The following is a 25385-nucleotide window of genomic DNA, read 5'->3' as shown; positions in this document are numbered from 1 at the left end:
GTCTTCTTCATTGTGAGCGTGAGTGAGCAAAGTGTGAGCAAAAGTAAGTGTGAATAGAATTGTTTGTATTTAGTTGTTTAATTACTTAACATTTGTTTAGTGCTATCCCCATTAGAAAATGTGCTCCACTATTGCTAATGCGATCCAGTGTACATCTTGTCTCATGTATGCAGTCCTTGAAAAGCCGTTCGAGGGTGCATACTGTTGTTCGAGATGTGCGCAAGTTGCACGTTTGGAAGCCCAGATACTGGATCTAAATGAGCAGCTGGCAACTCTGAGATGCATTAGCAATATGGAAAGGAGTGTGCTGCTCACTGAGCAGCAGCTTGCTGGGTCAGATGTGGGGGAGGATCGTAGTAGGGAGCGGCAGGACGGTGAGGTAGGTAGCTGGGTGACAGTTAGAAAGGGGGGTAAAGGGAAAAGTGCTAGGGAGGCTAGTCCTGAACTGACACACCCCAATAGGTTTGCAAACTTGGCAGATGAGGGGGATGTCATTACAGGGGTAGCATTGCTGCAGCAAGGCATGACCTCTGAACGCCAGAGGAGTGTCTGCTCCAGTAAGGGGGGGAATAGGAGTGCAGGGCAGGCAAGACAGGTACTGGTAGTGGGGGACTCAATTATTAGGGGGACAGATAGGGCAATCTGTCACAAAGACAGGGATCGCCGAACAGTGTGTTGTCTTCCTGGCGCTCGAGTTCGGCACATCACTGATCGGGTTGACAGATTACTGGGAGGGGCTGGGGAGGACCCAGCGGTCATTGTACATATTGGCACAAATGACAAAGTTAGAGGTAGGTGGAAGGTCCTTAAAGATGATTTCAGGGAATTAGGTTGTAAGCTTAAAGCATGGACCTCAAAGGTGGTATTTTCGGAAATACTACCTGTGCCACGAGCCACACCAGAGAGGCAAAGAGAGATCAGGGAGGTTAACAGGTGGCTCAAGAATTGGTGTAGGAAAGAGGGTTTTGGGTTCCTGGAGAATTGGGCCGACTTTTCAGTTGGCTACAGATTCTATGCTAGGGATGGGCTGCATCTTAATGGGGAGGGTGCAGCTCTGCTGGGGCAGAAAATGGCTAGAAGGTTGGAGGAGTGTTTAAACTAGGAATGGGGGGCGAGGGTATTCACTTTATAGAAGGGGAATGTAGTGCAGATAGTGACCAGGGCACAAGTAATGAAATTGGGGGTGGTACGGGGGGAAGGGTTAGGACAGTCAATACAGTAAGCAGGAATATAGGTACAGAGTCATACGTAACGTGCATGTACACTAATGCCCGAAGCCTCACAAATAAGGTGGAGGAATTAGAATTAATATTGTTGGAAGAAAATTATGATATAGTGGGGATATCAGAGACATGGCTGGATGAGAGCTATGACTGGGCTGTTAATTTACAGGGTTATAGCCTATTCAGGAATGACCGTACAAATAAGCGAGGGGGAGGTGTGTGTCTATATGTAAAATCATCCTTAAAACCCATCCTGCGTGACAACATATGTGAGGGTACTGAGAATGTAGAGTCCCTATGGGTGGAGATAAGGGGGGGGAGAATGAATAATAAAATACTGATAGGGGTGTGTTATAAGACGCCGAATATTATGGAAGAGGTAGAGAATCTCCTCATAAAGCAAATTGATAAAGCAGCGAGTCTCGGAGAGGTAATTATTATGGGGGACTTTAACTATCCTGATATAAATTGGGGAACAGAAACTTGCAGTTCCAGCAAAGGAAATAGATTTTTGATAACAATTAAAGATAATTACCTTTCACAAATGGTACAGGACCCCACAAGAGGGGGAGCACTACTAGACCTTGTACTAACCAATAGGCCAGACCGCATATCAAATATACAAGTTGGGGGTTACTTGGGGAATAGTGATCACAAAATAATAAGTTTTCATGTATTCTTTAGTAAGATATATAGTAGAGGGGCTACAAGGACACTAAACTTCAGGAAAGCAAATTTTAAACGGTTGAGAGATGATCTTAGTGCAATAAACTGGGATGATGTACTAAGTAATAAAAGTACACAAAGCAAATGGGAGACTTTTATGAGCATCCTGAATAGGGCTTGTGCAGAAAATATACCCTATGGGAACAAACATGCTAGCAATAGGAGGAAACCCCTATGGCTAAATAGAGCTGTAAGGGAAGCAATAAAAGAAAAACAGAAAGCCTTAAAAGAATTAAAGAGGGTAGGTAGTGATGAGGCATTATATAATTATAGAAAATTAAATAAAATATGTAAAAAGCAAATTAAGTTAGCTAAGTTTGAGACAGAGAGACTCATTGCGAGAGAAAGTAAAAATAATCCTAAAATATTCTTTAACTACATAAACAGTAAAAAACTGAAAAGCGATAGTGTTGGCCCCCTTAAAAATAGTCTTGGTGAAATGGTGGAAGGGGATGAGGGTAAAGCCAACCTGCTGAATGACTTTTTTTCTACGGTTTTTATACAAGAAAATGCCATGGCAGATGACATGACCAGTGATGCCATAAATTCACCCTTGAATATTACCTGCTTAACCCAGCAGGAAGTACGCCGCCGCCTCGAAATCACTAAGGTTGACAAATCTCCGGGCCCGGATGGCATACACCCCAGAGTACTACAGGAATTGTGTTCTGTGATAGACCATTATTTTTAATCTTCTCAGATTCCTTAATAACAGGGTCGGTACCGCAGGACTGGCGCATAGCAAATGTGGTGCCAATATTCAAAAAGGGGACAAAAACTGAGCCGGGAAATTATAGGCCGGTAAGTTTAACCTCTACGGTTGGTAAAATCCTTGAGGGTTTCTTGAGAGATGCTATACTGGAGTATCTCAAGAAAAATAACCTTATGACAGAGTATCAACATGGGTTTATGAGGGATCGATCCTGTCAAACTAATTTGATCAGCTTCTATGAAGAGGTAAGTTCAAGCCTGGACCAGGGAAATGCAGTGGATGTTGTGTATATGGACTTTTCAAAAGCTTTTGATACGGTGCCACACAAAAGGTTGGTACATAAAATGAGAATAATGGGGATAGGGGAAAATATGTGTAACTGGGTTAAAAACTGGCTCAGTGATAGGAAACAAAGGGTGGTTATTAATGGTACGTACTCGGACTGGGTCTCAGTTCATAGTGGGGTACCACAGGGGTCAGTATTGGGCCCGCTTCTTTTCAACATATTTATAAATGACCTTGTTGGGGGCATGCGGAGTAGAATTTCAATATTTGCAGATGATACTAAACTCTGCAGGGTAATCAATACAGAGGAGGACAATTTTATATTACAGGGAGATTTATGTAAATTGGAGGATTGGGCTGAGAAGTGGCAATTGAAGTTTAATGTAGATAAATGTAAGGTCATGCACTTGGGTAGAGGAAATAACATTTATGATTATGTACTTAATTGTAGAACACTGGGTAAAACAGACACAGAAAAAGACTTGGGTGTATGGGTGGATGGTAAACTTCACTTTAGTGGACAGTGTCAGGCAGCTGCTGCCAGGGCTAATAAAATAATGGGATGTATTAAAAGAGGTATAAGTGTTCATGAAAAAAATATAGTTCTACCTCTGTACAAGTCACTAGTGCGACCGCACGTAGAATACTGTGTACAATTCTGGTCACCGATATATAAGAAGGACATAGCTGAACTGGAGAGGGTGCAAAGAAGAGCGACCAAGATTATTAGAGGAATGGGGGGGCTGCAATACGAAGACAGGTTATTAAACTTGGGGTTATTTAGTCTGGAAAAACGAAGGCTTAGGGGAGATCTAATCACAATGTATAAATATATGAGGGGACAGTACAGAGACCTTTCCAAAGATCTATTTACACCTAGGCCTGCGACTGGAACACGGGGGCATCCGCTACGTCTTGAGGAAAGAAGGTTTAATCATAATCACAGACGAGGATTCTTTACTGTACGAGCAGTGAGACTATGGAATTCTCTGCCGCATGATGTTGTAATGAGTGATTCACTACTAACATTTAAGCAGAGCCTGGATGCCTTTCTTGAAAAATTTAATATAACCAGTTATGTATATTAGATTTTATGACAGGGTATTGATCCAGGGAACTAGTCTGATTGCCGGATGTGGAGTCAGGAAGGAAATTTTTTCCCCATTGGAACTTGTTTGCCACATTGGGGTTTTTTTGCCTTCCTCTGGATCAACATGTTAGGCTACGGGTTGAACTAGATGGACTTAGAGTCTCCCTTCAACCTTAAAACTATGATATGATACTATGAATATAAAGCCTCTTCTCCTGTAAAATCTGCATATTCAATGTATTAGAATTACACTTCAATATAAATTAATGGCTGTTCCCATTTCTCTCTTTGTTTTTGTTTTTTTACCCCAATTCTAAATAGATCTCTAAAATCCCTCTTCCCTGTGCACTGAGCTGTTCCACACCGGTACGCTCAGTGTTCAGCACTAGAGTCCATGCAAGCAGCACTCTAGAAAACCTCACAATACAGCACATTACCATGTGCAGAAAAGTGGACGCAGCGCTCTGGTTCCAAAACTGCTTCTTTTTATGTGAATGCAGGGGCAGGAGAACAGGCCGCCTATAGCGTCACCCCTGAGGCTTCCTGAAATAAGACACACCTTGATGTCTCATCTGTACATAAGGACTTTGTTATGTAAATCCATTATCACTGCTCGGTTACATTCTACAGTCTGTGATTGCCTAGCCTTGCGTTGAGATGAAATGGTAGTGCAAGTACTCCCAGCTTGTCTTTTCTCTTTTGCCACAGTTACCACCTGCTTCTATTGACTAGTAAAGAGGTGCTTGGGATAGAATTGTAAACTAGGCATTCAAGGCCACAAATGCACACATAGATGAAAAACATTAATAAAAATCTCAACAGGGAAATAAACAGCTGTGAAAGGTATCTGAATGCTGTTTAATTGCCAATACGGATTGAGTGTTTTGAAAAATATTATGCAATATTGTCTGTATTTTGACACGATTATTCACTTTATCTATCTATTTATCTTTATCTAGTGAACAAATCCCCATCAGTCTGTGGGTGTAGCCAGCCTAGATTTACTGTGTAGAGCTCTTACTGCAATGTGCTGTGTGAAGAAAGGCTTTAAATTGGCTGACCATCAAATAATATTGATGACCTATCCTTTAGATAGGTCATCAATATTGGATCAGTGGTTGGTCTGACACCCAGTGTTCCATTCATCCAGTGCACATCCAGTGCACCATTCAGCTATTATTTACTCCAAAAACCATCGGATGTAAATTATTTGAATGGAGCTGCATTTGCTATTTACGTTCAATGTGTAGCAGCCGCTGCTGGGTACTGCAGAAAAGCTCCTATTGATCAGTCAGGATGCCAGGTGTCAAACCCCACCAAGCCAATATTGATGACCTATTTGTAGAATATGTTATCGATATGATTTTTCCGAACAACTCTTACTTTTTAAATTAACATTTTGTAACTATACTTGATGTTTGCATTGGTGCAACAGGACTATGTTGGGGATCTGGCAGCTCAGATTTCGATTGATGAAGAAGAAGAGTTTGTGATTGAATGCCTTGGAACACTTGCAAACCTCACCATTAGTGATTTGGACTGGGAACTAGTTCTCAAAGAATATAAGCTTGTCCCTTACCTCAAGAATAAACTTAAGCCAGGTAAATATATCATTACAAGTGTTGACAACTTTCTGGTAAAAATGGATAAAATGCTGTAAGGTCCTGTGCGCACTTGTCGGTTTTTGCCACGGATTTCCTGCGGTTTTGCTGCATGTTTCGCTGCAGAAAATGTTCATAACATCTCTGCAGTGAATCACCAGCAAAACATAGGGGGAAAAAATGCCGTGCGCACTAGGCGGATTTTGACAGCTGCATGTTTTGCTGCGGGATTCCCGCAGCAAAAACAATTGCATGTCAATTCTTTTCCGCACGTCGCTGCGGGATTTCACTCCATTGACTGCAATGTAATCGTGAATTCCCGCAGGGAATAACGCTGGCAGCAAATTCTGTGCGGTTCATTGCGCTTTCCTGCGTTATTCCCTGCGGTATTTCGCGGTTTACCTGTGGTAATGTACATCGCTGCCCTGCGATTTGCAGGGAAGTGATGTCATTTCAGAAAGAGGAAGCGGAGGAGAGAGTAAACACACACACATATCAGACACAGACATAGAATACACACAGATCGCACTCACACACAGACACAGACATATAGATGAAAAAAAAACACGTGGGCTCCGCCGTATTTTTACCTTCCAGCCGAGGTAAACACACAGCGGCGGCCCGGTATTCTCAGACTGGGGAGGGCGAGGGGCAGGGTTAATGTCCCCCACCTCCCGCAGCCGAGAATATCAGCCGCAGCTGCCCCGGGACTGTCGCATGCATTATGCGGCAGTACCGGAGTGTCCCCAGCTCTTCTAGATGCCGTGATGCAGTGGCTATCCAGGTAATAAGGAGTTAATGGCGGCGGATCGCCGCCACTAAGTCCAGGCTTGATCATGGCAGCATCTATGAGACAGCTGACATGATCAACCCGTAAGTAAAGTGAAAAAAACACACCGAAAAATCCTTTATTTTAAATAAAACACAAAAAAGCTCCTGGTTCACCCGTTTATTAACCCCTCCCGAAACAAAGCTCCGACGTAATCCACAGGTCCTGCTCTGCTTACATCCAGCCGCGACTGACACACAGCGCTGAATGAATGCAGCCTCGCAGCGAGGCAGCAGAAAGGTAATTACAGGGCATTTCCCACGGCCGGTAATGTGAACTCACTACCGACCGTGAGAAATGCAGCGATCTGTCCTCTATCTATCTATCTCTCTATCTATCTATCTATCTCTCTATCTATTCTTCTATCTATCTATTTATTTATCTATCTACTATCTATCTCAGAAGGAAATGATTATTTATTATTTTTTTTTTTTTTTCAATGTGTTTTATTGCATTGAATGCAATAAAACACATGTACAAAACCGCACGTGGCAAAACCGTGGCAAAACCGCAGCAATACCACGAACAATACCGCGGTAAAACCGCGGCAAAGCGCATGCGGTTTGCCGCGGTTTTTTACCGCGCATGCGGTAATCTTTCAATGCTTGAGAAAATTCCATTTTCCAGTGCGCACAGGGCCTAAATGTTTGAGTTTTACAACAGAAAACTATGAACCCTTTTATTGCTACCCCAGTTTCTCATGTCAGTTTCCTATTACCTATGGATAGCACGTGTGAACAATGGCCGTAGCTGTTCATCCATAGAAATCAACACCCTATCTGCTGCTCGACCTCTGACAGTGGATTCACTCATTTCTTTTAATTGTTTATTCAACAATCTACTAAACATTTGATGTAAAATATACATGCATTAATTCATTAATATTAATTGAAATTGAGAATGAAATCCATTTGACATGAGACAGAAGTCATTCTCAAACTTGACTTTTCATTTTCTGCTGAATTAACCTGTTGCTCATTTTTACAGAAGTCCATTTTTGTTGTCTGTACAATGATTGGTATTATAGATGGGAATTGTATTTTGTTTTGTTATATATAATTGTAATTGATTTTGTTATATATAGATATATGTAAGTATGTATGTGTGTGTGTGTGTGTGTATGTATATATGTATATATATATATATATGTATATATGGTATATGTACAGTATATGTTTTGTATATGTAGATATATATGCGTGTGTGTATATATGTGTATGTATGCCTATATATATATGATTATGTGTGTGTGTGTGTGTGTGTGTGTATATATATATATATATGTGTGTGTATATATATGTATGTATATATATTTATAATGTGTATATATGTGTGTATATATATATATATGTGTATATATATATATATATATATATATATGTGTATATATATATGTATGTATATATATATATATATATATATATATATATATATATATACCGTATATATATGTGTACATATATATATGTATATATATATGTATATATATATGTATAATATATATAAAAGTATCTGTACTACCCTTCTTCGCCCGGGTTAATAACTGTTGTTAACGAAATAGAATGTATTAACATTCCCGGGATAGAATGTATAAATAGAATGTATTAACGCCCGGGATAGTAACTGTCTCTCTCTGACTGTCTCTGTCTCTTTCTCAGTCTACCTCAATCTCTTTCCCTGTCTGTCTCTTTCCCTCTCTTTCCCTGTCTGTCTGTTTCCCTGTGTCGGTCTCTGTCTCTTTGTCTGTGTCTGTCTCTTAACCTGTCTCTCTCTTTCCCTCTCTTTCCCTGTCAGTCTGTCTCTTTGTCTCTTTGTCTGTGTCTGTCTCTTTGTGTCTGTCTCTTACCCTGTCTATATCTGTTTCTTACTCTTTCACTGTCTGTGTCTGTCTCTTTCCCTGGCTGCATTGTGACACGCCAACATTCCATATAAGGGCGTGGCTGCGCATTCTTCTGAAGTTCTGGCTGCACTGTGGCTCCCAGCTCCATTCACTTTAATGGAGGCAGGTTTTTTGGCGAATAACTGTAAAGTGTGGGGTTAAAATTTCCCCTCAAAACATAGCCTATGACGCTCTCGGGGTCCAGACGTGTGAGGGTGCAAAATTTTGGGGCTGTAGCTGCGACGGTGCAGATGCCAATCTTGGACATATATACACACACACACACACACACACACACACACACACACACATTCAGCTTTATGCAATTTTTGTCTTTCTGCAATAGCACAAATATACACTACCTGATGAAGAAATTGGAGGTATTTAGAATATTAGAATGGCCATTATAACAGTAGCCCAGCACCACTTCACGGCACCCTCCTTTGCTGGGTCCTACTCTACACTGCATCTTTTTGGGCTTCTTAAAAACCTACACAAGATCAGAAGGTGACCATAAGAGGCTAATGAACATGGCGGGGATTGGAGTGCAGAACCAGTCTTAGGGCATCACAACACATAAAATATTAAGAAAAAAAAATGAAACCAAGGATTCCCAGCCGGTCTCACATGCCGGTACTTTCCTGACTTCAAACTGGAGTGGCAGCACCTCCCAATAGGAATAGGTGCGTATCTGTTCATTATGCAATATATAAAAAATAGAAAAAACAGTCGCACTGCAATAGCACAAAAATACACTCCCTAATGAAGAAATTGGAGGTATTTAGAATATTGGAATTGCCATAATAATACTATCCCAGCGCCACTTCATGGCACCCTCCTTTGCTGGATCCTACTCTACACTACATCTTTTTGGGCTTCTTAAAAACCTACACAAGATCAGCAGGTGACCACAAGAGGCTAATGAACATGGCTCTGCACTCCAACCCACCCCATGTTCATTAGATTCTTGTGGTCAACTGTTGATCTTGTGTAGGTTTTTAACCCAAAAAGATGCAGTGTAGAGTAGGACCCAGCAAAGGAGGGTGCCGTGAAGTGGCGCTGGGCTAGTATTATAATGGCCATTCTAATATTCTAACTACCTCCAATTTCCAGAATGTCCCTCCAGACAGCACCACAGGAATTAATCCCCGTTGACCTATACAGGGACAGGATCAGAGAGAGGTTAAAAGGCCCCTCCCACCTCCACCCTCCAGTGTTTTTCCTGTCCCTTCTGGAGACAGACTCATGAGAGGTGCTCCTAGAGTGGAGCTATTTTATCCTTTTGGAATTTCATCACACAGACTCAAGGAGTATGGGCTCAGGGGGATCGGGGGTCTCTGCCTTTCCTTCTCCCTATCAAGTCGCCCGGGTCAACAACTCTCGAAGAGAGGTCCCTCAGCCATCACTCGCTGTATGAGAACGGGCTCAGGGGATCGGGGGGTCTCGGCCTTCCCTTCTCTCTGTCAAGCGGTCCGGGGCTGACACCTCTCGAAGAGAGGTCCCTCAGCCATCAGCGCACCATCTGTAACGATGTGGTCTTCCTGCTCATGATGCCACTTCTCTTCATGGAGGGCTTTTGGCATTACCAAGTTTCCCCTATCCCTCTAAGGTTTGGAGGTGGAAAGGGGTGAAGCCACAGCACAGTGGAGGCTGCACAGGTAAGTGCACTGGAAATGTGCGAAGCCTCTGCGCTGACTCAAGCTGCATGTGCCTTGTGCCTCCGGGCTTGTGCCTTGTGCATCGGGGCTTGTGCCTCTGGGCTTGTGCCTTGTGCCTATGGTCTTGTGCCTTGTGCCTATGGGCTTGCACCGTGCGCCTCCGGGCTTGCGCCTTGCGCTTCGTGCTTTTGGCCTTGTGCCTCTGGCTTTGCACCTGGCGCTTCTGGCTTTGTGCCTCTGGCCTTGCGCCTCTGGCATTGCGCCTTGCACCTCTGGCATTGTGCATTGTGCCTAGCGCCTCTGGTATTGCGCCTCTGGCCTTGCGCCTCTAGCCTTGCGTCTCTGCATTTTTCGTCTTGCGCCTCTGCCTTTTTGGCCTTGTGCCTCTGTGTTTTTGGCCTTGCGCCTCTGTGCCTCTGGCTTTGCGCCTCGCCCCGGTAGCCTTGTGCCTCGCGCCTCGAGCTGCATACTTCACATCTTGGGTCTCTAGCATCGACTCCATTTAGAGGGGCCTCGTACTTCTGGACTTGGCTTAGTGTGATACGCAGCCATGCTTGAGTTGGCCTAGTATTTCCGATTACTAGAGCTTCAAAACAGGAATCTGAGTTGAGCTATGGTCCTATTTTCAGCTGTGCTTAGTTGCTTAAATCCGGTCTCTCTTTTATGACTTATGGTTAAAAAGATATTTATCGAGTTCATCCTATAATGGGAAGAACTGAATGTAGCCGATAATGGTAATAGTTTTCTGGACCAATGTTCCACAAACAGAATCTCCCTCCAAAGGGGGCTTTACACGCAACGACATCGCTAACGAGATGTTGATGGGGTCTCAGAATTCGTGACGCACATCTGGCCTTGTTAGCGACATCATTGCGTGTGACACCTACGAGCGACCGCTAACGATCAAAATTACTCACCTAATCGTTGATCGTTGACACGTCGTTAATTTCCCAAATGTCGTTGCTGATTCAGGGCGCAGGTTGGTTGTCGTTCCTGAGGCAGCACACATCGCTATGTGTGACACCCCAGAAACGACGAACAACACCGTACCTGCGTCTTCCGGCAACGAGGTGGGCGTGACTTCCATGCGTCTGCTCTACGCTTTTCCGCTTCTATTGGACGCCTGCCGTGTGACATCGCTGTGAAGCCGCACAAACCGCCCCCTTAGAAAAGAGGCGGTTCGCCGGCCGGGGGCGGTTCGTGCGGTGTCACAGCAACGTCGCTAGGAAGGTAAGTATGTGTGACGGCTCCTAGCGATATTGTGCTCCTCGGGCAGCGATTTGCCCGTGATGCACAAACAACGGGGGCGGGTGCTTTCATGAGCGACATCGCTAGCGATGTCGCTGCGTGTAAAGCAGCCTTTAGGCTCACTGCTCTCACAAGATAAAATCCAGGGTCTCACTGCTCTCAAATGAAGAATTATTATTATAAGAGGCCCTTGTTCCTCTAGATCAGGGGTCTCAAACACGCGGCCCCCAGGCCGCATGCGGCCCGCCAGTGATTTATGCGGCCCGCAGACACAGTGCAGAACACTTGATATTTGCCCTCCACTGCCTCCAGTCATTTAGTGGTCGCCAGCTGCACTTTCACATTGCAGCCGCGGCCGGCCGCACTTCCGCATTGGAGAAGCCGCCAGGGAGAAGCAATCAAAGCCGGAGTTCAATCAGATGTCAGGGTGAAGCAATCGACGGCGGCATTCAACTCGAGCTCAGCAGCGCGACCCGAGCAGCGCTGACGTCAGCTGCTTTGCCGGCGGGTGCAGCGGAAGGAACGAGCATAGGGCACGTTAGAACGTTTGTGGTGTCTGTGTGTGTGTGTGTGTGTGTGTGTGTGTGTGTGTGTGTGTGATGATGATGGCTGTGTGTGTGTGTGTGAGATGTGTGTGTGTGTATGATGATGGCTGTGTGTGTGTGTGTGTGATGATGTGTGTGTGTGTATGATGATGATGGCTGTGTCTGTGTGATGATGATGGCTGTGTGTGTGTGTGTGTGTGTGTGTGTGATGATGATGGCTGTGTGATGATGATGGCTGTGTGTGTGAGATGATGATGGCTGTGTGATGATGATGGCTGTGTGATGATGATGGCTGTGTGTGTGTGATGATGATGGCTGTGTGTGTGGTGATGATGGATGTGTGTGTGGTGATGATGGATGTGTGTGTGGTGATGATGGATGTGTGTGTGTGTGATGATGTCTGTGTGTCTGTGTGTGTGATGATGATGTCTGTGTGTGTGATGATGATGATGGCTGTGTGTGTGTGATGATGATGGCTGTGTGTGTGGATGATGATGATGGCTGTATGTGTGTGGATGATGATGATGGCTGTGTGTTAATGATGATGAGGATGATGATAGCGGTGGTGGCTGTGTGTGACTGATATTGATGGTGGCTGTGTGCGACTGATCATGATGATGTCGGTGGTGGCTGTGTGTGACTGATGATGATGATGGCGGTGGTGGCTTTGTGGGACTGATGATGATGACGGCGGTGGTGGCTGTGTGCGACTGATGATGCTAATGGCGGTGGTGGCTGTGTGCGACTGATGATGATGATGGCGGTGGTGGCTGTGTGTGACTGATGATGATGATGATGGCGGTAGTGGCTGTTTGTGACTGATGATGGTGATGGTGGCTGTGTGCGACTGATGATGCTGATGGCGGTGGTGGCTGTGTGACTGATGATGCTGATGGCGGTGGTGGCTGTGTGCGACTGACGATGATGATGGCGGTGGTGGCTGTGTATGACTGATGATGATGATGGCGGTAGTGGCTGTTTGTGACTGATGGTGATGGTGGCTGTGTGCGACTGATGATGATGGTGATGGGGGCTGTGTGTGACTGATGATGATGATGGCGGTGGTGGCTGTGTGACTGATGATGATGATGGCGGTGGTGGCTGTGTGTGACTGATGATGATGATGGCGGTGGTAGTGGCTGTTTGTGACTGATGATGATGGCGATGGTGGCTGTTTGTGACTGATGATGGTGGCTGTGTGCGACTGATGATGATGATGGCGGTGGTGGCTGTGTGTGACTGATGATGGCGGTGGTGGCTGTTTGTGACTGATGATGATGGTGGTGGTGGTGGCTGTGTGCGACTGATGATGATGATGATGGCGGTAGTGGCTGTGTGTGACTGATGATGGTGGTGGTGACTGTGTGCAACTGATGATAATGGCGGTGGTGGCTGTCTGACTGATGATGATTGTGGTGGTGGCTGTTAGTGAGTGACGACGATGATGACGATGGCTGTGTATGATGATGAGGATGATTGCCGTGTGTGTTTGTATGATGATGATGGTGGCTGTGTGTGTATGATGATGATAAAAATGATTTTGATGGTGACTGGAAGACCGGAAAATGTTACTTTCAGTCTCAGCCTTCTTGTCGGTCTGGACAGACGCTCATCTGTTCAGAGCGATGAAGCTGTGCTGACATTGACTTTGGACTACGTCAGAGGGAAGCTTTTTTTTTTCTAAAAAAGATGGAGTCCCTAATTGTGTTTTTTGTTTCATTTCTAATAAAAATATTTTTCTCTGTGTTGTGTTTTTTTACTGTTTACTAAAAATTCATGGTGGTCACATCTAATTTGACATGACACCATGAATTTCGGGTTTACTACCAGCTGAGAATACAAAGCTGGTATTAACCCCGTTATTACCCAGCGTGCCACTGCCACCAGGGACGCTGGAAGAGCCAGGTAAAGCACCTGGAAATAGCGCTGTGATGAATGCGCCATTTCCAGGGGCGGTTGTGGGCTGCGGGGGGCCCAAAATGCTTGGGCCTTACCACGCTGAGAATCCCAGCCCTCAGCTGTCTGGTTTTACCTGGCTGGTGATCAAAATGTGGCGGGAGCCCACCAATTTTTTTTCCATTATTTAATTAAAAAAACAATTTTGCTTCCCTTTATTTTGATTGCCAGCTAAGGTAAAGCCAGGCCGCTGGGGGTGGCAGCCCGTACCTGTCCGCTTTATCTGCTCTGAGAATCAAAAATACTGCGGAGCACTATGTAATTTTTTTAATGCTGTGACAGAGAAGGAGTGTCTGTGCTTGGCTGTTGGAATAACCTTGAATCTGCTTATACATTTTGATGCTGATGCCAATCACAGATGCCCACTCTCTTTGACAAATAAATAATATAAAAAAATGACGTTTCGCTTCACGGTATTTTTGATTCTCAGCGCATACTAATGTAGCATTGTTATAATAGTTGAAATAATTGATTAGCAATTATATTGTATTGTATTAAATTTGAAAGGAATGCGGCCCTCTGCCTTAATTTTTTTTTATGTGCGGCCCACTTACTCTGACGAGTTTGAGACCCCTGCTCTAGATGATGTTCCCTGGTCATCATGGAAGACTGGGTGTTACGTCTACACTAGTGACCGGTATAGTGGTAATTACATGCTAATGGAGTTTAGTCCATTTCTAGTAGGCAGTCTGCCCCAGGTGGTAGAGGGTTTTTTTCACCATCTCAGGGCAACACTAAGCTCCTGTATTAGCAGCAACGGATATGACAAGCCAATTCTTTTAATTCCTATATATATATGAAGTTGGCCACCTACATTTTTTGGACACTTTCATCACATCCAGATTCCAAACCCGCTGTAATTAGCATTAGCACCTAGGAATGTTGATTAATGCTTTCCCTCAGGTGGTCGGATGATGTACCTGGCTTGATAATACCAACAGACGTGCCTACCAGACTACAATTCTACATGTCTTTAGTTTTCATGAGGGTCCGTCTCATTACTAGAGGTCCAGCAGTTTATGAATTGAAATCTTTGGTCTTCTGGTGCCAGAATGTGACCTCTGGTGGAACGGTGGTCTAGTCCGTAATCCGGGCTAGTTATTTGAGTCTGGGAGAGCTGATGACAGTGCTGACCTGGTTTATTAAGCACGGACAAGTTTATTATTGATCTACGACGGTGGTCATTTCTATCGGGCTGTGGTTTCTTCATCCCATGATTGGACAGAACAATCACTGATCTCAGGGAGACCAGGCAGAGAAAACACTGCCGGCAGCCAGCGAGGGCGCTCAAGACAGTGAAATCCTAGGTACATTGCCCCTTGGGAAATATTCAAATCAAAAAAGTCCGTGGAGCCTCTGTTAGGAGTTTCAACACAGAAACCAGCCAGATATCCCTCCGGGAAGGACCCAGCCGAGGGGTGGCTCTTTTTAGGAGACCACCATAACCACCATATTAAGTGGCCCTTTTAGTCAATATCCAACTTTTTGACAAGTTAAAGATATGACAAGGGAAATACCAAGGCCAGGTATCCATCAACAGACAGCTGTTTCGGGGTATTGCCCCTCATCAGTGTGGATTAGGATTCTGGCCAGGTGGGAGCAATGCTTAGTAGACCAACAAGACAAAACAATCACTGATCTCAGGGACACCAGCCAGAGAAAACACTGCCGGCAGCCAGCGAGGGAGCTCAAGACAGTGAAATCCTAGGTACATTGCCCCCTGGGACATATGCAAATCAAAAAAGTCCGTGGCACCTCTGTTAAAAGTCTCAACACAGAAACCAGCCAGATATCCCTCCAGGAAGGACCCAGCCGAGGGGTGGCTCTTTTTAGGAGACCACCATAACTGACCCGCCCCAGGGCCGTGGGGTACTCGGTTCCGGGTGTTGGTTAATGGGATTATGTCACAGGGGCCTGTGCCCGGTTCCGGGGCCCTGGTGGTCGCTGAAAGTCAATAAATAATAAAAATAAAAAAAAATAAATAAAGAAAAAAAAATAAATAAATAAAAGTATTTCGTGACGCCACCTACGGTTCCAGTATGGTTACTGGGGCTGCAGGTCAGACCTCTGGGGTGATGGTTAGGCAGCCAGTTGTTTACGCTTCCCGTAGGTGCAGCGGGGTCCCCAGGGCAGTTTTAGTAGTACACAGATATGGCGGTTTTTCTTCACAGCCTTTTCAACTGTCACTTTAGTGCAGCAGTCTATGGCTCCTCAGATGAAGAAATAAAGTGCGTCACACCAATTCATTAACTCTGACCAGATTTTACTTGCAGGTGTTAAAAAGGGGTTCCGTTTCTGATGTTACAGTTTTTGGTGATCTGGGAACAGTTCAGGATCTCTGCTCCAGGTCAGTTGTGTGGCCTCCCTGCTGCGCTATGTTTCTCCTTGGTACTAGGCTGCCTGTAGCTATACCTTGTCCCTCTCTCACTGTCTTCACCTGTATGGCAGGCGGCGGGAGCTTCTCTAAGGGGCACTGCTGTACTCACTGCGATCCCTAAGCTCTGTGTAGCGGCTTTGCCTTCAGGTGCTGCTGCGGCCAGGAGATCTGCAGTCTCCCTGGCCCCCGGTCTTTATTGCTGGGCAGATTAGATCCCTCACAATCTCGGACGCCGGTGTCCGATAATCAGCGCTGTTCCTTGGGGATGAACCGGTCTGGCTCCACCTCCCCGGTCACTCCTCTTTTGCCTCACTCTTGATCCCTCAGGCGGTCACACAGTTACTTGTGCGGGCTAAGCACTGCCCTCTCCATTTTGATGTCTCCCGTCACTCTCTGCTCGCACAGTCTCCTTTTCTCCAACTGTCAACTGTCTCTCTGACTCCGCCTCCAAACCTGGCTTTAAAGGGGACCTCACCTGAACTCGACTTGTAGAGCTCCCCCTCCAGGCTTGGAGTGGAAATGTTGTATGTGGGATTACCTAATGTGGAGATCCTTCCCTGCCCAGGTACAGGTATATTTGTGGCAACTGAACCCTGGGGTGCCACATTACCACCATATTAAGTGGCCCTTTTAGTCAATATCCGGAGGGATATCTGGCTGGTTTCTGTGTTGAGACTCCTAACAGAGGCTCCATGGACTTTTTTGATTTGCATTCATCCCATGATAGGCAGTTGAGGACTTGTACAGGCAAGTACAGTACAGACCAAAAGTTTGGACACACCTCATTCAAAGAGTTTTCTTTATTTTCATGACTATAAAAATTGTAGATTCACATTGAAGACATCAAAACTATGAATGAAAACATGTGTAATGAAATACTTTAGGTGTGAAACAACTGAAAATATGTCTTATATTCTAGGTTCTTCAAAGTAGCCACCTTTTGCTTTTGATTACTGCTTTGCACACTCTTGGCATTCTCTTGATGAGCTTCAAGAGGTAGTCACCGGAAATGGTTTTCCAACAGTCTTGAAGGAGTTCCCAGAAATGCTTAGCACTTGTTGGCCCTTTTGCCTTCACTCTGCGGTCCAGCTCACCCCAAACCATCTCGATTGGGTTCAGGTCTGTTGACTGTGGAGGCCAGGTCATCTGGCGTAGCATCCCATCACTCTCCTTCTTAGTCAAATAGCCGTTGCAGAGCCTGGAGGTGTGTTTGGGGTCATTGTCCTGTTGAAAAATAAATGATGGTCCAACTAAACGCAAACCGGATGGAATAGCATGCCGCTGCAAGATGCTGTGGTAGCCATGCTGTTTTAGTATGCCTTCAATTTTGAATAAATCCCCAACAGTGTCACCAGCAAAGCACCCCCACACAGTCACACCTCCTCCTCCATGCGTCATGGTGGGAACCAGGCATGTAGAGTCCATCCGTTCACCTTTTCTACAAAGACACGGTGATTGGATCCAAAGATCTCAAATTTGAACTCATCAGACCAAAGCACAGATTTCCACTGGTCTAATGTCTATCCCTTGTGTGCTTTAGCCCAAACAAGTCTCTTTTGCTTGTTGCCTGTCCTTAGCAGTGGTTTCCTAGCAGCTATTTTACCATGAAGGCCTGCTGCACAAAGTCTCCTCTTAATAGTTGTTCTAGAGATCAGAAGGTGTGTCCAAACTTTTGGTCGGTGCTGTATATATATACTGTGTGTGTGTGTGTCTGTGTGTGTGTGTGTGTGTGTGTGTGTATATATGTATATATATATATATATATACACACAGATACATTTATATACATACCGTATTTTTCGAATAATAAGACGCACTTTTTTCCCCCCAACTGTTGGGGGCAATTGGGGGGTGCGTCTTATAGTCTGAATGTAGGGCTGCAGGGAATGAGGGTGTTGCGGTGGAGCGGGTCATCAGCGGCATGCACAGGCTGTACGAGTGCCTTCCCTGGCCACGTGGGCCCGCTCATTTCATATGCATGCCTCCTCTGCCCATCATTTCTCTGAAGCTGGCGCTGACAGGTGGGCGGGGTGATGGGCTGGGGGTGCATATTCCATACTTATTCACTGCCCCCCGTGCTGATGATGATGCGCGGGGGCAGTGAATAAGTATGGAATATTCACCGATCCCTTCAGCATCGCTCGTCCTCCTGTCTGCCAGCCGCTGATCTGTGTAGAGAGTGGTGAGCACAGCGATGACATCATCCCTGTGCGCATCGCTCTCCACACAGGTCAGCAGACAGGCAGACAGGAGGACGAGCGATGCTGCAGGGAACGGTTGCGGCTCCACATAGGTCAGCGGCGCTGCTGCCAGCACTGACAGGAGTACGAGCGATGCTGCTGGAGTGAGGAAAGGTGAGTATAAACGTTTATTTTTTGTGTGTGCCACAGGATGCGGGCCGTATACCAGGATGGGGCTATATAGCAGGATGGGGCTATATAGCAGGATGGGGCTATATAGCAGGATGGGGGTATTTATCAGGATGGGGGTATTTAGCAGTATGGGGATATATAGCCGGATGGGCGTATATAGCAGGATGGGGGTATTTATCAAAATGGGAGTATTTATCAGGATGGGGGTATTTATCAGGATGGGGTTAATATATACAAGGATGGGGATCATATACAAGGCAGGAGGATCATTACCGGGATGGGGTACTTTAGTTAGAGAATTTGGGGACATTACTCCCATAAGTGTCAGCAGCAGATCCTCGCCCCATAACAATGTGTCATGACCACAATTTTTGCTTAAAATTTTATTTTCCTATTTTCCTCCTCTAAAACCAGGGTGCGTCTTATGGTCCTGTGTGTGTGTGTGTGTGTGTGTGTGTATATATGTGTGTATATATATATATATATATATATATATATATATATATATATATATATATATATATATATATATATATATATATATATATATATATTATACAGTATACACACAACACTGGCAAAAATTAAGAGACCGCTGCAAAATTGTTAGCTTTTCAGATTTTTCTCTTTATAGGTATATTGTTGAGTAAAATGTAAATTTTTCTTTTATTCTATAAACTACTGACAACGTGTCTCCAAATTTCCAAGCAATAAATTTTGTATTTATTTTCTGAAAATGAGGAACAGGTAGAATAGCAAAAAAATGCATTGCTTTCAGACCTCAAATAATGCAAAGAAAACAAGTTCATAATCATTTAGAAACAACAATACTAATGTTTAAACTCAGGAAGAGTTCAGAAATCAATATTTTGTGGAATAACCATGATTTTTATTCACAGCTTTCATGCATCTTGGCTGCTTTCCACCAGTCTTTCACACTGCTTTTGGGTGACCTTGTGCCACTCCTGGTTCAAAAATTTAAGCAGTTCTTCTTTGTTTGATGGCTTGTGACTGATGTCCTGGTCCTTCACCCACACACTGATTGACCTAGCTGTATGACACGGCGCATTGTCCTGCTAAAAAAAAAAAACCAGTCCTCAGAGTTGGGGTACATTACCTGAGCAGAAAGAAGCAACTGTTTTTCCAGGATAACCTTGTATGCGGCTTGACTCATACCTCCTTCACAAAGATTAATATGCCCAATTCCTGCCAATTTCTAAAGTAACGTAAACTTCTCTGATGAGTCTAATTTTCAGATTTCCTTAACACCTGGTCGTCTAATGGTTAGACGGAGACGTGAAGAGGCGTACAAGCCACAATGTCTTGCACCGGCTGTGAAATTTGTTGGAGGATTGGTAATGATCTGAGGATGCTTCAGCAAGGCTGGAATTGGGCAGTTAAACTTTGCGAAGGATGTATGAATCAAGCCGCATACAAGGTTATCCTGGAAAAACAGTTGCTTCCTTGTGCTCAGGCAATGTTCCCCAACTCTGAGAACTGTTTTTCCAGCAGGACAATGCGCCATGTCACAAAGCTAGGTCAATCAATGTGTGGATGAGGGACCACCACATCAAAACCCTGTCATAGCTAGCCCAAGCTCCAGATCTGAACCCCATTGAAAACCTCTGGAATATAATTAAGAGGAAGATAAATAGTCATAAGCCATCAAACAAAGAAGAACTCCTTAAATGTTTGCACCAGGAGTGGCATAAGATCACCCAAAAGCAGTGTGAAAGACTTGTGGAAAGCATGCCAAGACGCATGAAAGCTGTGATTAAAAATCATGCTTATTCCACAAATTATTAATTTCTGAACTCCTCCTGAGTTAAATCATTATTAGTATTGTTGTTTCTAAATGATAATGAACTTTTCTTTGCATTATTTAAAGTGTCTGAAAGCAATGCATTGTTTTGTTATTTTGACCATTTCTTATTTTCAGAAAATAAATACAAAATGTATTGCTTGGAAATTCGGAAACATGTTGTCAGTAGTTTATAGAATAAACAAACAATTCACATTTTACGCAAAAAATATACCTATAAAGAGAAAAATCAGAAAAACTGACAATTTTGCAGCGGTCTCTTAATTTTTGCCAGTGCTGTGTGTGTGTGTGTGTGTGTGTGTGTGTGTGTGCGCGCGCATATATATAATACTAGTTGTAGTACCAAGGCATTGCCCGGGATAGTAACTGTCTCTCTGTATCTCTCCCAGTCTCTGTCTGTGTGTCGCTGTCTGTCTCTTAACTTGTCTGTGTCTATGTCTCTGTCTGTCTGTTTCTGTCTCTGTCTGTCTTTGTATCAGTCTATCTGTCTCTTTCTGTGTCTGTCTCTGTATCTCTGTGTCTGTCTGTGTCTGTCTCTATGTCTGTCTGTCTCTCTCTTGCCCCGTCTGTCTCTTGCCCCGTCTGTCTCTTGCCCCGTCTGTCTCTTGCCCCGTCTGTCTCTTGCCCCGTCTGTCTCTTGCCCCGTCTGTCTCTTGCCCCGTCTGTCTCTTGCCCCGTCTGTCTCTTGCCCCGTCTGTCTCTTGCCCCGTCTGTCTCTTGCCCCGTCTGTCTCTTGCCCCGTCTGTCTCTTGCCCCGTCTGTCTCTTGCCCCGTCTGTCTCTTGCCCCGTCTGTCTCTTGCCCCGTCTGTCTCTTGCCCCGTCTGTCTCTTGCCCCGTCTGTCTCTTGCCCCGTCTGTCTCTTGCCCCGTCTGTCTCTTGCCCCGTCTGTCTCTTGCCCCGTCTGTCTCTTGCCCCGTCTGTCTCTTGCCCCGTCTGTCTCTTGCCCCGTCTGTCTCTTGCCCCGTCTGTCTCTTGCCCCGTCTGTCTCTTGCCCCGTCTGTCTCTTGCCCCGTCTGTCTCTTGCCCCGTCTGTCTCTTGCCCCGTCTGTCTCTTGCCCCGTCTGTCTCTTGCCCCGTCTGTCTCTTGCCCCGTCTGTCTCTTGCCCCGTCTGTCTCTTGCCCCGTCTGTCTCTTGCCCCGTCTGTCTCTTGCCCCGTCTGTCTCTTGCCCCGTCTGTCTCTTGCCCCGTCTGTCTCTTGCCCCGTCTGTCTCTTGCCCCGTCTGTCTCTTGCCCCGTCTGTCTCTTGCCCCGTCTGTCTCTTGCCCCGTCTGTCTCTTGCCCCGTCTGTCTCTTGCCCCGTCTGTCTCTTGCCCCGTCTGTCTCTTGCCCCGTCTGTCTCTTGCCCCGTCTGTCTCTTGCCCCGTCTGTCTCTTGCCCCGTCTGTCTCTTGCCCCGTCTGTCTGTTGCCCCGTCTGTCTGTTGCCCCGTCTGTCTCTTGCCCCGTCTGTCTGTTGCCCCGTCTGTTTCTTGCCCCGTCTGTCTCTGTCTGTCTCTTTCCCCGTCTGTCTGTCTGTCTCTTTCCCCGTCTGTCTGTCTGTCTCTTTCCCCGTCTGTCTGTCTGTCTCTTTCCCCGTCTGTCTGTCTGTCTCTTTCCCCGTCTGTCTCTCTCTCTGTCTCTCTCTCTGTCTCTCTCTCTGTCTCTCTCTCTCTCTCTGTCTCTGTCTCTATCTCTGTCTCTCTCTATCAGTCTCCCCACTGACATCATATTTCCTCACACATAATCTTCTTATACTAACACTGTCCTTTGTTCCTATAGCAACCAATCACAGCTGCTATTAATAAACTGTAGTTCCAGGCTCCATTCACTTTAATGGAGGCATGTTTTTAGGAGAGTAACTAAAGCGCAGGGTTAAATTTTCCTGTCAAAACATAGTCTACGACGTTCCCTGGGTCACATGAGGCGTCTGTGCAAAATTTCGTGATTGTAAATGCGACGGTGTGGATTCCTTTAGCAGACATACATACAGTACATACATACACATATACGCTCAGCTTTATATATTAGATATATGAAATAACCTAAATTATATATGACCCAAAAAAAATAGTACAATTTTAATATATTGATATCTCTTGTGTTAGGGTCTGCTGAAGAAGATCTTGTATTGGAAGTGGTTATAATGATTGGAACAGTGTCAATGGATGATTCCTGCGCCGCCTTGTTGGCAAAATCTGGAATTATTCCAGCACTTATTGAACTACTGAATGGTACGTTTTCTCATATTATTTGAAAGATGATTGATGATAATAACTAGATGTGGCTACAAGTGTGAATTTTATAATGGCTAATTCTTATTTTTTATTTCTAAAATATATTACATTCAATGTCCTAAAACACAGAATAATCAGGAACACTTAGGATTTCATATTAGGAATACCTTTAATATACAGAGAATACAAATATATAAGAACCTCATTAAAATGTGTATTAACCGAGGAAAATCTATAAATAGACACAAACTATACCCAGACCTGTATGAATGTCAGTCTGGAGAGCAGTGTGCATTATACCCAGACCTGTAGGCATGTCAGTGCGGAGAGCAGTGTGCATTATACCCAGACCTGTATGGTTGTCAGTGTGGAGAGCAGTGTGCATTATACCCAGACCTGTACGATGCAGCTATTTCCAAACAAACATTATTCCTGTGAGTAGTATGCAAAGTTTTTGAGGGCATTTTACGGGATGACATCCAAAAATATATTGCAGAAAATAATATAATAACTGACAAACAGCATGGATTCATAAAAGATAAGTCATGTCTAACCAACCTGTTGGGGTTCTATGAGGGGTATGTGCAAGCCTGGATATTGGTAATGCAGCTGATGTGATTTATTTGGACTTTGCAAAGGCATTTGATACTGTACCACATAATATCCTTATACTAATCCTACAGAAACAGGGACTAGGGGTAACTATATGCAACTGGGTAAGGAATTGGCTAAAAGATAGGAAACAAAGAGTAGTCATAAATGGTACATTCTCTAAATGGGCTATGTGGAGACACGGGGGTCAGTGGGTGCTCTCGTCCGCTTGCCCGGCTGCCTTTAGAAAGGCAGCATGGGCTCATCCCAACTGAACGCCGACCTCCTTAACCGTGGGCGGAACACTACTCAGACAACACAGGTTGACAATATTAAGACTTTATTGGACCCCAAACAATTAACGGCACATATCACATAACCAGCAAAACACACAAATGTAACAGGCAACAGAGTCTCACCCTTCCGCTGGCTCACCAGGAATTAGAATATCCGTGTCTCAGAGCTTCCAGGGCTACTTACTCCAAACCAGCAGCACCCCGCTTTTGGTGGGCACCCACCGAGAATGGAATAACGCCAGATTTAGGAAGCTGGCTGAGGTCTGCAAAGTCTGTAGCCAGGTGACCAAATTGTCCCAACCTGGGTTTCTTCCTTAAGTAGTCTCTGGTATGATAATATGATATAATCCTGGCAGCCGGAGTCGAAATCCCTAGACTGCGGTTATGGTCTCCAATCGGAATCGGAGCCCCTAGATTGAAGCCATGTAGCCAAGTGATCCTCTTGTCGGAGCCAAAGTCCCTAGACCGAGTCCACAAGGCATCGTGGTTCTGATCCCCTAGCCAGCTCCTAAGAGCTTAGACTGGATTATGCAACATCCATCAACAACAACTGGTGACTCCAAGAAGTCCCCTTTTATAGCCATAGCCTTCCCTTAGAATATACTGTGCCCTTATCGGATTGGTTACATAGTTACATAGTTACTTAGGTTGAAAAAAGACCTAGGTCCATCTAGTTCAACCTTCCTCCACCAGTTTTACATTTGGTCACTAAGTCATTTATAACCAACAATATTTTGTGTACTGAGGAAATCATCCAACCCTTTTTTAAAAGCTGTTATAGTGTCTGCCATTACTACCTCTTGTGGTAGGGCATTCCACAGTCTGACTGCTCTAACTGTAAAGAACCCTTTTCTATTTAGCTGTCGGAATCGCTTTTCTTCCACTCGCAGTGAGTGCCCTCTGGTCCTTAGTAAGACGTCTTTTTTCTAAGCTAAACATATCTAACTTTTTCAACCTGTCATCATATGGGAGGCCTTCCATTCCTTGTAGTAGTCAAGTTGCCCGCCTTTGAACTGAGTCTAACTTCTGAATGTCCTTTTTAAAATGTGGAGCCCAAAACTGGATCCCATATTCCAGATGTGGCCTTCCAAGTGATTTATAGAGGGGCAACAATACGTTGGGATCACTGGATCTAATCTCTCTTTTTATACACCCTAAAATCTTGTTTGCTTTTGCAGCTGCTGCTTGACATTGAGTGCTTCTGCTCAGCTTATTTGTAATGAGAATACCCAAGTCCTTCTCCTGTTCTGTAGTCCCGAGTTTACTTCCATTTAATGTATACGCAGTGTGAGATGCCGAGGGGAGAAGTACTAGAGAACAGGTATGTTTCCCCTCGGTTCATTTCATATGCCTCCATGTACTGACTGTGGAGCAGTCAGCCCATGCATCTGGACTGGGAAAAGCTGGGAACATTATATCTGGCTCAGCAATAAGGTAGTCACTGAAGCCTGTTTATTTCAGTGTAATTTTGGGCTCGGTTTTTCCTGGAGCAATCAGTAGGAATGGCAGTGGGACTGGTTGCTCCCTTTTCCACATTCAATCCAGGTTTTTGATCCCTCACTGGATCAGCTGAAATAATCAGGAGGCATTCAGTGAAAGGAGCCTGCTGAGGATAGCAGGACAGGCTCATGGCTGCTGGGGCTGAGACTCAATACCTTTGCCTGCTGTGCTGAGGAACCGACACAGTAAGAGAATACTGTTTTGTTTGTTACATAGGTTTATTTTGTAGTTAGCATTCTGTTGTTAGTTAGTGGCCAGACGGCCTTAGACATTTATTTTCTTGTTTTTGCATGTGTAACACTGAGAGATAAGTGTACACAATAAACACGGCAGTGGCCGTATCTGTTTGGAACCTGCCAGTCTGCCGCTGTCATCTGTGAATCCATAGCCACTTGCTTGGACCAAAGCAAAGATCCCAGCTGAGCTATATTCCCTGTCTCACAAATGGTGTCTCGAATGCGG

The 25385-nt window shown here is 44.9% G+C and overlaps 1 protein-coding gene across 1 annotated transcript in view; it reads left to right on the top strand.

Moving 5' to 3' along the window:
- Positions 1 to 25385, top strand: part of KIFAP3 (kinesin associated protein 3) — a 347223-nt gene that overhangs the window by 223591 nt on the left and 98247 nt on the right. The window contains exons 13-14 of the mRNA XM_075322100.1: positions 5472 to 5637; positions 22408 to 22533. Of these exons, the coding sequence (XP_075178215.1) occupies positions 5472 to 5637; positions 22408 to 22533 (292 nt within the window). The remainder of the gene's footprint in view (positions 1 to 5471; positions 5638 to 22407; positions 22534 to 25385) is intronic.

Source organism: Anomaloglossus baeobatrachus, chromosome 8 (assembly GCF_048569485.1).
Source record: "Anomaloglossus baeobatrachus isolate aAnoBae1 chromosome 8, aAnoBae1.hap1, whole genome shotgun sequence".
NCBI classification, from domain to species: domain Eukaryota; kingdom Metazoa; phylum Chordata; class Amphibia; order Anura; family Aromobatidae; genus Anomaloglossus; species Anomaloglossus baeobatrachus.
The sequence above is the reverse complement of the archived record's forward strand: the minus strand, read 5'-3'. Positions and strand labels throughout refer to the sequence as shown.